General features: G+C 54.6%; 1 protein-coding gene across 1 annotated transcript in view; it reads right to left on the reverse strand.

Annotated features, from left to right (window-relative positions):
* Window positions 1–8,603: 8,603 nt before the first annotated feature.
* The window catches only part of PML (promyelocytic leukemia), a 48,838-nt gene continuing 42,461 nt past the window's right edge, over window positions 8,604–14,980 (reverse strand). The window contains exons 8-9 of the mRNA XM_008051183.1: window positions 10,348–10,498; window positions 8,604–9,391 (exon numbers count right to left, since the gene is read on the reverse strand). Coding sequence (XP_008049374.1) covers window positions 8,604–9,391; window positions 10,348–10,498 — 939 coding nt within the window. The remainder of the gene's footprint in view (window positions 9,392–10,347; window positions 10,499–14,980) is intronic.

Raw genomic sequence — 14,980 nt, forward strand, 5'->3', positions numbered from 1 at the left:
GTTTACTTTCAAATAATATAAGCTTTTATGTCACATATACAAACTGGTCACTATTCATATATCTGTACTACAGGTGTCACTGATGCTTTTATGTCAAAAGCAGATCTCCAACATGGGCCTTCATAGGCCTCAACTGTATAGCTGTAGATGTTGGCTCCCAACAGGTCAGGCAGGGCCTTCAGGTGGTAGAACTTTCAGGAGCAGGTCAGGGCTTGGTAAGTTCCACGCCCAGGCCCTTTGCACTCAGTCTGTGCAGTGAACACAGTCCTAGGCTGCTGGACAAGCAACATAGGGTTTCACAATATCCCCCACCACCCTTGTCTGACTGGCCAGCTCTTTGGAAAATGTCTGTGGTTAGCTAGCTAGCTTTTGTAATCTGCTTGGCTATCAAGTTGGGGATATTTATAATATTTATAAACTGACTTTAGCAAAGTCCAGGCAGCTGGTCTGAGTTTAAGACAATCCTTGAGCCAAGAATGAAGGAATTTTCCCCTCACTTGACGGCAACTGCATTTGGTAAGAGTGGCTGGAGACTTCCAGATTTCCTGGTTCTTGTTTTTGTGTGTTTGTTTGGTGGGTTGGGTTTTTTGTGTGTTTGGTTTTTGGTTATTATTATTATTATTATTAGAATGAGGAGAGTTTGTTGAAACTCTAGAGTCCCAGAGGTCCTCAAACTTTTAAAACAGGGGGCCTGTTCACTGTCCCTCAGACCGTTGGAGGGGCGGACTATAGTTTAAAAAAAAAAAACTATGAACAAATTCCTTTTTTTTTTTTTTTAACTATAGTCCGCCCCTTCAACGGTCTGAGGGACAGTGAACTGGCCCCCTGTTTTAAAAGTTTGAGGACCCCTGCGACCCTTCTCTCAACAGAGTATCCATGAACACCTGCCTTATTCAGGTCCTGGTCTGGAGCTGAGGTCTGGACAAAGCTAAATGACGGTCCTGTCCCCGTGCCTCCCCCGGCCCGGGATCAGCCTGGGACCAGGGCCAAGGCCACCGCAGGAGAGCGTGTCATCACTCAGTCCTCATTTCCTCCCCTCTCACCCCCAGCCCATCCTCACCCACATAGAAGATTCCTCCGCCCCATGACCACCTGCTTTGTTACTGAGGATGCAGCCTTACCCCAAATCATGCGTTTCCAACAGGAGCAATATCACCCAACAGGGGGCGAACATGGGGTCTGGGCAGGGAGAGGAGGGCGGCTGACCATCTCAGATATTACAGCAGCCTCTAGCCCTCCGAACGACCACAGGTTGCAGGCATGACTGTGTGTGGAAGAAAGAAATGAGCTCTGATTGCAAATAGCATGAGGGGGACCCCAAAAAACTGGGATTCTCTTTTGGAGGGCGGGTCCCTCGTAGTACAGGCTTCCCCAGCTAGGTGAATGTTCTAGGAACCCCCTGGCATCAGTGGACCAGCTAGTGTTGTGAAAGGCTGCACTCAGCTTCAGTGAATTTTTTCTGGAGACTCTCTCAGCACTTTTGCCCATGATGGGTGATTTACAAATGCACCTGCCCATGCCACGCTGACCCCAAACAGCATGACCCCTGTGCCCCTCTCGCCCTGTTCACCTGACCTCTCCTCAAGCAACTTCTTTTTGTTTCCTTGGATTAAAAAAAAAAGTTTTCAACAGGAAAGGCTTTGCTGTTGTGGAAGAGGTGAAAAAAAATGGCAGAAGCATTAAAAGACGTCAAAATGAATGAGTTCAAAAAATGTTTTGACCAGTGGAAAAAGCCTTTCTGTAGGTGTATTTCATCAAATGGAGAGGACTTTGAAGTGACTGAAGTTTAAACAAGTAAGAATAAATACACAATTTTTTTTTTGAGTCGGAGCCTCACCCTGGCGCCCAGACTGGTGTGCAGTGGCCGCTCCCGGCTACCGCAGGCTCAACGTGCTGGGCTCCGGCGATCCTTCCGCCTCAGCCTTCCCAGTAGCCGGAATTACAGGCATGCGCTACCACGCCCGGCTGATTTTTGATTTATTGTAGAGATGAGGTCTCGCTGCCCAGGCGGGTCTCGAACCCGCGGGCTCAGGCAATCCACTCACCTCAGTCTCCCAAAGGCACGGGATTACAGGCTGAGCCACCGAGCCCGGCTACACAATTTTTTATATGCAAATTTTTGGGAGGTGTCTCCCCTTGTATGACTGTATGTAGAAAATCCTAAGGAATTGACAGTGTGTCTATGGTATTAAAACTTCACTGAGAGAAGCACAATTAGAGGCAAAAATTGTCTTAAAAAATCTCCTGGCTAGGCTTACACCTATAATCCCAGAGAGGCCAAGGTGATAGGATTGCTTAAGTCCAGGTATTTGAGACCAGCCCAGGAAAACATAGCAAGACCTCATCTCTACAAAAAAAAAAATATTAGCCAGTCATGGTGGCAAATGCCTGTAGTCCCAGCTATTCAAGAGGCAGAAGAGGGAGGATTGCCTGATCCCAGGAGGTGGAGGCTGTGGTGAGCTGTAATGGTGCCATAGCACTCTAGCCTGGGTGACAGAGTGAAACCCCAACTCCAAAATAAAAGAAAAAAAAATTAAAAACCTCCTTAGGAGGACAACAACAACAAAAATATTAAGAAACACTGACCTAAAATAAAAAGAATTAGGATGAGTTCGAGCATGCGAACCAGAAGGCAGGGGTGGCATTTGGGACCTGCCTAAGACCTGTGACCAGGAGGGCACAGGAAGGAGAGACCAGGAACCTGCTCCCAGAGCACGGCCCTGCCCCCTGTGGTGTGGGCCACAGATGGTGCCGGTCTAGACACAGGCTCCCTGCATTAAACCCCAACTGTGCCACATGCAAGTTTAATGACCTTGACAAGGTACTCAGCCTCACTGCCCTGCTGTGTTCATCTGTAGGAGAATAAGGATGTAGCCGCGTAGGGCGGTCGCGAAGATTAAATGGGTCCTTGTGTAAATGATTGGGTTGTGTCTGGCACGCAGCCGTCTTTCCGTCACGTCAGTTTGGGGCACTCTTCACGGGGCTGTCCTGGCGCTTTCATCCTGGGGCGGTCTGCCCGCTCCTGGGTCCCTCCCACCCAATCCATGTACCCTGGCCCTGCTGAGGTTCGGTGAGCTGGGGGAGGGCCCCTGCCAGGTGCTTCTAGGAGAGGCTGCTGGGGAGAGGCAGGTGCCCCCCATGTTGGGAGTCCTACTCAGAGGCTCCCGTCTGCCTGCTGGTTTCACGGACTTTACAGTTGTGAAAGTTACAAAGACCTGCAGCCTGCAGGGTGGCTCTGACCCCGTCCCTCATTACAGTCCCAACTCAGCCCAATCCTAACTCTACTCCCAACTCCATCCTAGCCTCCAGCCCCAAATGTCCCTCTCCATCTGATCTCACCTGAAGCCCAACCCTGAGGAAGGAGGGCTGGAGCCAGTGTTCTGATGAGCATTTCGGAACACTGGCTCCAGCCCTCACCCCGACTGACTGAGTCCCTCATCCTCACCCAGTGTCACTTCCGTCTTAAGCTCACCTCCAACACTCCCCCAATTCTGCTGCTAACCCAGGATTTCCCCCAAAGCGATCATTCTCTTGCGCAGTCCCAAGCTTTGTTGTACCTGTGTCCCTTCCAAGTGTGTGGCTACTTAACATTTGTCCTAAGTGGGTCTTGAAAGAATCCGACTACATCCCAGAAATCACAGTTCGCATGGATTGGTGATATTGTCTCTATTCTATTGGGTTTTATTTTATTTTTTAATTGAAGAGACAGGGTGTCACTCTGTTACCCATGCTGAGTGCAATGGTGCAATCATAGTTCACTGCAGCCTCTAACTCCAGGGCTCAAGCAATCCTCCTACTTCAACCTCCCAAAGTGCTGGGATTACAAGGCGTGAGCCATTGTGCCTGGTCTGTTTCTAATAGATGTTAAAATAAATATAAACGGTTTCACATTTCCTTCCTTCCTTCCTTCCTTCCTTCCTTCCTTCCTTCCTTCCTTCCTTCCTTCCTTCCTTCCTTCCTTCCTTTCTTTCTTTCTTTGGAGTTGGAGTCTCACTCTGTCACCCAGGCTAGAGTGCAGTGGCACACTCACCGCCACCTCAGCGTTGACCTGCTGGTGCTGGGCTCTGGGGATCCTTCTGCCTCAGCCTTCCAAGTAGCTGGAACTACAGGCGCGCCCTACCACGCCCGGCTAGTTTTTGATTTGTTGTAGAGACGAGGTCTTGCCAAGTTGTCCGGGTGGGTCTCAAACCTGCAGGCTCAGGCAATCCACTCGCCTTGGCCTCCCAAAGTGCTGCAATTTACACGCTGAGCCACCAAGCCCGGCCTCACATTTTCAAAATGTTTCTCCACGCAGCACCTACCCAAAGTTATCTCCCACATCCCGGAGGTATGCACGGCACTTCAGAAAGGACGGTGCTACCCCAGCCTCAAGGCCGGCCCCATCGTGGCCCACCCAGATGCGATGCGGCCCGCAGAGTCAGGCCTGGCCGGCAGGTCTTGTGGCGCCCTCTGCTGGCAGAGCCTGGGCACAGCCCTAGCTGGGCTTTCCTTCTCGGTGGACAGGGTCCCCGGCGCACCCCGCTCTCGGACTTGACGCATGGGGCCTCTCGGTCCGGGTCCGAGGCGCACTAGCTGCGGAGTGTCCCTAGTTGTGAGGAGCGAGGAAAGGCGAGAAAGGACCCCCTAGCTCTAAGCACAGGAGCTGGTGGCACCCAGGGTGTGGGATGAAGACATGGCTGAGGTCATGGAGGAGACGGGGTGCAGGCTAGACTCAGGCATGGAGAGTGGTCAAGGCTGGGCTGGGAGTCAGAGCGAGTCTGAGAGTCCGAGTAGGGGCGGGGCAGGAGGAGGGGCGGGTACAGGGCGGTTCCGCAGCCGAAAGTGAGAGCCAGGTTAGAGTTTGGGTCGAAGCAGATTTCTTTATTTTTTATTGTATTTTATTTTTGAGACAGGGTCTTGCTCTGTCACTCAGAGCTGCAGTGCAGTGGCATGATCATAGCTCACTGTAACCTTGAGCTCCTGGGCTCAAGTGATCCTCCTCCCACCTCTGCCTCCCAAGTAGCTAGGACTACAGGCACATGCCACCACGCTCCCCCCCCCACCTTGTTTAAAAGAGAGATGGGGATTTTGCTATGTAGCCCAGGCTGGTCTCAAACTCTTGTTCTCAAACAGTCCTCCCGCCTCAGCCTCCCCAAGTGCTGGAATTATAGGTGTGAACCCCTGCACTTGGACAGATTTTTCAGTGACCTTCCAAGGATGTGAGTCCTTGGGTCACAGAGGGAGGCTGTGGAGCAGGACTGGGCAGAGCTGCCACGGGAAGGCTGTTCTCTGCTCCAGGTCCCACCTGAAATGTCCCACCTGGGTGTGTTGGGAGCACAGCACCACCTACTGCCCTGCCCAGCCACTCCAAGGGGACCTCATTTTCTTTGGCTCCCTTAGTCCCCAAGACCCCTCCTGGTTGTCTGCTCCGTGTGGTGCCAGATCTTAGTCTTTACTCCCCTGAAAACAAACCCATGTACCTTTTTTCCTCCAAGATCTAAGATATGTTTATTTCTCTATAATTTATAAAGCAACTTATAAAGCAACAAAATCTCAAACTTGTGTGGCTCTTTATATATTACAAAGCAATCTTCACATTTTCTCATTGGTTCACGCAAAGATCCCTTGAAGTAAAAATGATCTGCATTATCCTGTTTTGCCGAAGAGGAGCCTGAGAGTCAGGGAGTTCCACATGCCAGACCAGGGATACAGTCTACTAGGGAGGACTGAAACTCTGTGTCCTGATTTCTGGCCCACTAAGCTCATGTGACATGTGCAAACCTGAGATATAATTCAAAGACAAAGTGCAGACAACACATCTGGACTTGACATTTCTGGTCAAAGGGTCAGGCTGAGAGAATGAAACCCTAGTAATGGAGTGTGGGCACCTGGGACAGGTGGGGAGCAGGCAGGGACCCAATTCTCGTTACCCCTGGGCCAGGGTGGGCTCGTTCCTATTATGCTCATGTTGTGGGGATTCCTGCAGGGATTAACCTGAGTTCCCTCCATGACTTCCCAGACAACACACTCAGCACACATTGCCAGTGTCCTGGCCTCCCTCCCCTCTCCTCTTCAGGGCTTTGCCACCTGTCGCTCCAGGGACACAGGCAGGAACACAAGATGCTCAAGTGGAGGCCAGTGGCGGAGCACCTACAGACCTGGGCCTCTGATTCCCAACTTCTACTGGAGGCAATTTTTACTTTTTTCAGTCGGAGCCTCACTCTGTCACTCAGGCTGGAGTGCAGTGGTGTGCTCACAACCACCCTGACCTGCTGGACTCAAGTGATCCTTCCGCCTTGGTCTACCAAGTAGCTGGAACTACAGGGGCGCGCTATCATGCCCAGCTAATTTTTTGTGTTATTGTAGAGATGAGATCTCGTCAAGTTGCCCAGTCTGGTCTCGGTTGCTCAGGCAAATCCTCTCGCCACAGCCTCCCAAAGTGCTGGGATTACAGGCGTGAGCCACCACGCCTGGCATGAGGCAATTCTTGAAGTTGGCATTTCTTTCCCTCCACGAGGCCCCCCTGGGAGGTGGTCCTGAGGAAAGTTTGCCCTGGGTCTCCCCACTTGAAACGGGGGTTCGCATCCTCGAGGTCTCAGCTGAGTAATGAGGGGCTCTCCACTCTGCTGAGGCCTGAAAGACCCCACACAGCACAGCTGCGCTGGGCAAGCACCCACTGGTCAGTGCCCAAGAAACCCGCCCCCCCTCCAGGCAAGAAGCTTTGCGAGGGCTCCCTGGAGGGCAGAGTCTGCAGTGGGCGTATCAGGCCTTCAAGACGGACATCTTCTTTGAAGGCTGTGACCATGGAGACGGGGCAGCCCCTCAAGCGCGTCAGAAGACAGTCAGCAGGGTGGCCTGGACGCCAGGGGGCGCTGCTCAGCCCAGGGCTGGGTGGAGGGGGAGCCAATAGGAAGAAGTGGTCCAGGCACTGGCTTGCCAGCTGCTGGGACATCAGCACAGCCAGGTTGGGGGCCCAGCCTCCTTCCTCCCGCCCTGACACCCATCAGCCTGTTTCCGCACCGGCACCTGCTTTAAGAGTCTGGCATCCGCACTTTATTCTAAGAGCAGCTGAGTTCACTGTTAGAGCCAGCACACCCCTTGTGGGAATATGTCCCTACGGAACCCCTCAGTGGATCCTCGGGATGCCCGCAGGAGGGGGCTGAGGCGTGGGCATGCACATTTCACACTCGCGAAAGCTGAGACTGGCAGCCATTGAGGCTGGGGGCCTGGGTTGTTGTGGAAGCATCTCAGGAACAGCAGCCAGGAGGAGGGATGGGGGAGAGGGAGGAGGAGGCGACAGTGGTTCTGCTTGCCAGAGGGACAGCCCTGGCCCGCCTGTGTTCTGCTGTTGACCTCGGGTGTGACCACACGGTTGGGGGCCGATGGCTTAGGACAGGAGCTGGGGTTCAAGGTTGAGAAAGCTTCCTGTCCTCTGCCTTGAAGGCCTGTTGTTCTTCCTAAAACACACAATGGCCCAGCTGGATGGAGGCTCTGAGACCACACAGGCCAGCCAGCCCATTTCACAGGTGGGGACACCGGCACTCTGGGTGGGGCCTTTTTCCAGGTCACACGATGCACACAGCCACAGGGTCAGGACTTTCTCTGGTGCCCACATGGCTTCCCCTTGGAGGAGTGGCTTGACAGAGGAGTGGTCCTCAAATGTGAGCGCCCACCAGAATCATCCGGAGAATGGTGGAAACACAGACTGCCAAGCCTCACCCCGAGGAGTCTGGGTCTGGAGGTCTGAGGCAGAGTCCATAGACTCGTGTCTCTTTTCTTTTTCTTTCTTCTTTTTGTCTTGTCAGTGTTGTTCAGGCTGGTCTTGAACTTGGTTTAAGTGATCCTCCCACCTCAGCCTCCCACACTGCAGGTCCCTGGACCACAGTAAGCAGTGGCAGATGCTACTAGGGATATTCCTTGTGAGAATTGAGGGCTGGGCAGTGCCAGGAGAGCAGGGGGCCATGCTGTGAGTGGTCTGGTGGCTTGAGGACCAGAGGGCAGAGCTGTGGCGAGGCAGAGGCATTTGCTGGCCGGGTGGCCGGGACATGCTTGGAAGTAGGGACTTATGTGGGGTCAGCTCTGTCTTTGCTGATATGCAGCCCCTTTGGGGAGAAATGGGAAGGGGACAGCTGGAAGAACCCAAACTGGCAACAGTGTGAAAGGCACTTTGGGTGGTCATGGGGCTTCTGGGTTGCAGTCAGCACCACCTCAGACCCTCTCTGTGGAAGCTGTTCACAGATCCCCGGGGAGCTGGCTGGGACCAGAGAGGGGCTGCAAGAACACCCCAGTAGTGGCAGGTAGGATGGCCAGAGCAAGACTGGGCCACGTAGAGAGCCCAGAGGTCACACCTTCTCCATTTAGGATCTCCCTAAGTGTGGCCCCTGGATGTAGGGGCCCAAGGTCTGATGCACCCTGAGGTGGTGGATGCTTGGCCTCAGAACCTTCTCTGTAGGAGGCTAGGAGAAGGAACTGCTTCTGGACCAACTGACAGCTGAGTGTTGGGTACCAGGGCCTGGTACCTGGGTCCCTCACCACTTGACCATGCTGCAGGAGGTGGGGCCTTGCTCAGGGACCCCCCCATTCCTCTTTGCCCACCAGAGACCCCAGCCCGATGTCCCTTCCTCTCAGCTCTGCTGGGAGGCCCTCTCTGCCAGGTTGTGGCTGGCTAGAGGAACAGAGACGCCTTCTGCCTGTGCCGAGGCCGGCCCCTCCAACAAGCCATTGAAGTAGGCGCCCAGAGCTTGTAGGTTGAGAGTGGGCTGGGCGGGGGGTGACGCGGGGGTCTGCAGGCTCAGGTGGCGACTGTACCTCTTCAGGCCCCCCTGCGGGTCGCGGCGGTAGGCGGCCAGCAGCTCCGGGAAGCCCACATTCCGGAGCGCCAGGAGGCGGACCTCAGCCCGGGACAGCACGGCCGCCCGCACCAGGGGCTGTAGGGATGCGAAGCACTGCAGGCTGCTGAAGGGGTGGACGTGGGGGGCCAGCCGGGGGCCCGGGGAGACTTCCAGGAGACGGCACAGGTCACGCATGGCCAGCACAGCGGCCATGGCACTGCGCTCACTCATGTTTCTGGCCAGGTAGGTCTTGGCCAGGTGCGCGAGCTTGAGGCTGCTGGCCATGGGCACACGTTCCCGGATGAGGGGCAGGGCGGCCAGGAAGCCCGAGATGGCTTCCTGGAATTCCCATAGCCTACCGATGTCCTCCAGGGCCCGGAAGAAGCTCGGGAGGCCGGGCCCCCACAGCTTGTAGCAGGTCAGGACGGGGCGGCGCATGGAGCCCAGGAAGCTGAGGAAGTGCTGCAGCCCCACCTCCAGGGACACGGCCTTGGAGCAGATGCGGAAGAAGGCCTCAGGCTGGATGAGCACACGGAACCTGCTCTCCTGGTTCACAGCTGCCAGCTGGCTAATCTCCTGGGCTGGGCAGGAGAGAAGGGCAAGGTGAGGCCCCGGGCACGGGAGACGCTGGGGTGGGGGTGGGGGACCTCCGGGGCTGCCGACCCCCCACCTAGAGAGCCTGCTTGGGGCCTGCTGGCAGGAGCCAACCTCAGTGTCCACACACAGCCAAGCCCCCGGCAGACAGATGGGACAGGGGCCGGCGGGGGCTTAGGCCGGGCTGCCCCCAAAGACCCTGTTCACTTGTGGGGAATCCAGTCCTCCCTACCCCACCACCAGCCCAGAGTCTGCCAAAGCCATCGGGGTTCCTCTTGCCTCCTCCCAGCCTCCACCCCCTGCATTCCAAGCCCCTCGGTCATGTAGCTTAGGCTCCCAGCCCGGCCAGAGTCCTGGGCCAGCAGCCCTGCCGTCTGCTCCACGGGGAGCATGGCCCAGAGCCTCCACTGAGGTCTGAAAACACCTTTCCTGTACCATGGAAACATCCACTGTTTTCGACTAGCTGGGCTACCCTGTGTTGAGTCCATGCTGCAGGCATGGCCTGGGGCTCTGGCTGGGGAGGGTCAAGGGCTTTGGACAAGGAGCCCAATCTCTCTGTGACCTTGGCTCTGTGGATGGTCCTGCAGCCACCCGCGGGACGGGTCCTGTACACAGGCGTGGGCAGCATGGCTGAGGTCTTGCCTGGATGAGTGGTCTAGCTAGGGGTCACCCGTCGTGTTGCTGTCTAGAAGTGTTTCCAGGGCTTTGTCTAGAAGGACTGGTCAGGTGTGAACTTGTGGAGACATCCTCCTCCCTCACAAGTTCAGGCACTCGGCAACGTGGATGTCCTTATTCAAACCACCAAGTGACACCCTGGGAGCCCAGGTGAGCCAGAACACCCTGGCTGTGGCCGTTGGCCCAAGCTTAGGGCTCTGCCCATACTTCTCTTGGGAACTCAGAGACTGTGCTAGAAAGGGGTGGCAGCGGCCCCAGGAGAACCCACTTTCATTGTCAAGCTTGAGGTCAAAGAAAACCAGGGGCCTGTCTTCTGCCTGGGGATCGGTGAGGTTGTCGTCCAGGTCCCTGAGGGAGCTGGGGCCCTCGAGCTGGAGGTCACTGGACTCGCTGCTGTTGTCATCCACCTCTCGGGAGGACTGCAACACAGAGAAACCGACAGTCAGGGGCTCAGAGGGCCCAGGAGGGTGTGGCCAGGGGAGCACGTGTCCAGGAGCACACGTGCACAAGCGTGTGAGTATGTGACCTCGAGCAAGCTGGTGCAGCTGAGGGCATCTGCATGCATGTGAGGGAGGGCATGTCATTGGGAAAGAACCATGTGTACAAGGTGGTTGTGTGTGAATGGGTGTGAATTGGGAGTGTCACGTGTGAAGGTCACATGTGTGAACTGTGTGAACTGGGCACATGCCTCAGGGAGTAGGTGAGGGAGGGTGAGTTCATAAGGGCATGTGGGGGCATGCACCATGACCCAGTGTTAACACAGGCTGAGTGTGTGCACGGACGAGTCACACGCTGCTTCTGGAGGCTCAGTGGGGCCCGGCTCTGTGGTGGGCAGGCCCTGGGACGTCGGCCCCTAATTTTGACTCTGAGCAGACTCAGAAGAAGCACCAAAGTCTCGGGGCAGAAGGAAAGATCCTTGCCCGGAACCCTAGAAGGTTCTCTGGAGGGGCCAGGACCCTGGCTTTTCTTGCACCCAGAATCAGCCAAGGCCCCAGGTTCCTGCACGGAGGGAAGGGGGAGGACGGCTCAGCTGCCCGAAGGCCACTCTAGGCGGACCCGCAGGTCCCTGCTGTAAGCGGAGGCCTGGGCACCCAGCTGTGCCTCCAGGCGAGGCAGGAGGCTCTGTTCTTTCCTCTGCCTCTAGGTCCTGGCAGGAGCACTGTGGAAAAGGCCCAGACAAGGAGGAAGGGCTCCAGCTCAGGGTGTCCCCGAGCCAGGTCAGGGAGAGGAGCCCAGGCCTCTGATGGCAATAGACACAGGGGCGGAGGCTGGGCCTTTGATGGCAATACACAATTAACTGCTTGTCCACTCAGCTGCCACATCCAGGTGTTTAACCTCGGGTGACCGGCTTGGGACCTCCCGTGAATGGCCTGTAGGCCTAGTCAGCCAGAGGAAGCGACATGCCCAGTGTCACAGGACCAGCTGGGTGCATGGCTGGGACAGAGTCCAGGCCAGACCTGGGGTCTCTCCCCTTAAAGGACTGTCTTTGGGTTGTCACTGGAGTTGGAGTCACAGCGGCGGGGCTAGGCGCATGTCCCAGACAAGGAGATAATTAGCATATCTTTCCAGACCTTTCCACCGTCCAGGTGAAATATCTGACTTAAAAAAAAAGAAATATTTGACTTCAGCTGAGAGAAAAGTCATTAGTCATTACCCTCCACAAGCAAGTTAAAGTGCAGTGGGTTTCTTGGAGTTGGTGGTTCTGCTTCATTTCCATTTGTAGCCCTGCCCCAGGCTCACCGGCTTCCTCCTGGCCACAGAAGTGACACCCACTGTGAATCCTTCTAGAGTCGCCTCTTTATACATAAAGATCCACTGAGCATCTGCATCCCCAATCCTGATCTGGCCAGGCTGTCCGAGGCTGACCTCATGTGTTGCACTCTGACTGACCACGCTGCCATCTTGCTTCTGGACTCGATTTCCTGCCCAAGGCCTTCTCCGAGGAGTCTTCCTCCCCTGGCTTAGGGGACACCTGAGACTTCTCCTTCTCCTGCTATTGTCTCTCTCCAGGCCGCAGCCTGGTCACACTAGGGCTGGTGGGTGGCTGGGCCCCCTGGCCACGTCCTTGTTGGCTCGGCTCCCTCCTGCCAAGCTGAAAAGCAGTTTCCTTCCACAGCTGGGCCCATGCTACCACCCACGGACAGGCATGCGGGGCTTTCTCTTCTTTTTGTTCTAAATGTTAACGGCAAAAGTGCCTTTGTGGCTTTGAGTGCTGCCATTGGTCTCCAGGCAACGTCCTTCAGGCCCAAGCCCATCTCCTCGCCTCTTCCAGCGTGAGCTCCATAAGGGCACACAGCTGTGTCTTCAGGCCCCTTGCCCACCTTCATGCCAGGGTCATTCCCAGCCACCACCAGCACTGCACAGTCACAGTCTTCCATCAAGGGACACATTCTCATCCTGCACGCACTGGACTGGCCCCCATTACAACAGGACGCCCTTTCTGCGGAGATTGCCAACAGACAGAAGGCTGGGCCTTGCAGTCCTGACTCCTCTTTCTCCAGGATTCCTCTTGCCCTCGGGAATGCCCTTGAGATATGGCTGCCTCATGGAGCTGGTCTTATGTGGGTCTCGCCATTCTCACTTTGAGACCCAACAGCACAGCTGGGAAGCCCTGAGACAGCTGGACAAGATTTTTCTAAAGACCCAGGCTTGCCAGCAGGACAGTCAGACACACAGGGTTGGGCGCAGGACACCCACCCTTCCCTGCTCACTAGGGGAAATGCCCCTGTTCTGCCCCATCCCCAAGTCTTGGCCTCGTTCCACAAATCAGGATAACTGAGAGTGGGGGGTACAGAAAGGGACCGTCACCAGGCAAGGCTGAGATTTGCTTGGAAAAGGCAGGACCAGGAGAAAGTGGGAGGGGAACAGAGACAGAAGCCTGAGCCCACAGTTCACGTGAGGACTGGGAAGGGGAAGACTTGGCATGTGGTGGGATGGGAGAAGCCAGGTGTCCAGGGGAAGAAGCATTGAAGAAGTATTGCCGAGGTCATGGGCGGGAGTGTCTTGGATACTCTTTAAAATATGCAAGTAAATACTGGAATGGGCCGGGTGTGGAGGTTGATGCCTGCAATCCTAGCAATTTGGGAGACTGAGGTGGGAGGATCACTTGATCAGAAGTTCGAGACCAGATTGGGCAATAAAGGGAGACCTCATCTCTACAAAAAACAAATAAGTAAAAGTCTGGGCACAGTGGTGCATACCTGTGGTGGGCAGGCCCTGGCACTGATACTGGGGAGGCTGAGGCAGGAGTATCGCTTGAGCCCAGGTATTCAAGGCTGCAGTGAGCTATGATCGCGCCATTGTACTCCAGCCTGGGTGAAAGAGTGACACCCTGTCTCAAAAAAACAAAACAAAACTATAATGTTAGATCTATCTATCTATCTATCTATCTATCTATCTATCTATCTATCTATCTATCTATCTATCTATCTATCTATGAGTTGGAGTCTCACTCTGTTGTCCAGGCTGGAGTGCAATGGCATGCTACAGCCACTGTAGCCTCAACCTTCTGGGCTCACGTGATCCTTCCTCCTCAGCCTTCCAAGTAGTTGGAACTACAGGCACGTGACACCACGCCCAGCCAATTTTTGACTTATTGTAGAGATGAGGTCTCATCAAGTTGCTCAGGCTGGTCTTGAACCTGTGGGCTCAGGCAATCCTCTCACCTCGACCTCCTAAAGTGCTGAGATGATAGGTGTGAGCCACCGTGCCTGGCCTGGAATGTATTTATTATACTTGGTTAACGAACGGTGTTCCTTGGTGAAAGGAGGGAAGAAATTTAGAATAAACTTAGTTCACATTTTGCCTCAGCATAGTCATTTTTGTTTAAACTGACACGCTTTGAATCTAGCACAGATTAGACATAAAGAGATAAATTTCCAATAGGTAGGTTTTAGGAAGCTTTCAGACATTTTACTGCAGGTCAAGCTGGCAGCCTACCCCACCCCCTCAGCAAATCTCCATCAGATACAAGACAAGGGCAGCCCAACCTTTCAATTCGGGGTTTAGCATAATCATCTCTAAGAAACTTTCAGGTTTCTGTCAAAGATCACCCCTTAGCTGGCTGAAGTCATAGAAATGATAATTAAGGCCACCTTTTTGCTAAGGAGCTTGTGCACTGGAAATGTCTGACAGGTCTCTTGTGGAAAAACACCTCCCCTTGTCTCCTCCCATCTAGCCCACCACCTCGGCAGCAATCATGTGACTAACCCACCCATCTGCCTGCTGTTCATCACCTGACATTGGTACCTGCACTTACCTGCCCCTTTGTGATGATGTGGAACAGACCACCAGTCACCTTAATGACCTTCCCCCATCAAAGAGAAGGGTTAAAAGGACTCAACCATGAGCAACCAGCAGTCACTGCCTTGCTAAACTATGGTGTGGCCATGTGCTCTTTGAGTTATGGCCAGGCCATGCTTTTGTAAGCTTTGGCCCCCTCCCCTACCTTGGGGAGGTGAATCTCCTCTCTCTTTCTTTCTAATTTAGTTTTTAGATAAACTATATTCTAATCTAACTTTTGCAATTCTTCGCATCTTTCTCGCAGCACCAGGTTGCACACCAGACACACCCACACACCCAGTGGGCCTGACCTGACATTCTGTAGGCCCCGCTGGGAGTGTGTCCTAACACTTGGAAAGCAAAACTGCGCCTCTACTGAGCCCTTTGGGAGCCAGGATGTTCTCAGGACACATGTGCAGCTAGGGTACACATGTGATCTAGCCTAGGAGCCACAACTGTCTCCCCTTTCCTCACAGAACTCCCAGCCCTCAGGGGCCAACTGCATTCCAACCCAAAATGCCCATGCTGGGGTGCCCACAGGAAGCGGCTGGATTAGCATTTGAATCACCTCTCAAGAATCTAGGAGGTTCATCTGGGGAGATCAGCATTTCCTCTCCCCT

The sequence above is a fragment of the Carlito syrichta genome, unplaced genomic scaffold (assembly GCF_000164805.1).
Source record: "Carlito syrichta isolate Samal-C Ts95f unplaced genomic scaffold, Tarsius_syrichta-2.0.1 Scaffold169055, whole genome shotgun sequence".
Taxonomy (NCBI): domain Eukaryota; kingdom Metazoa; phylum Chordata; class Mammalia; order Primates; family Tarsiidae; genus Carlito; species Carlito syrichta.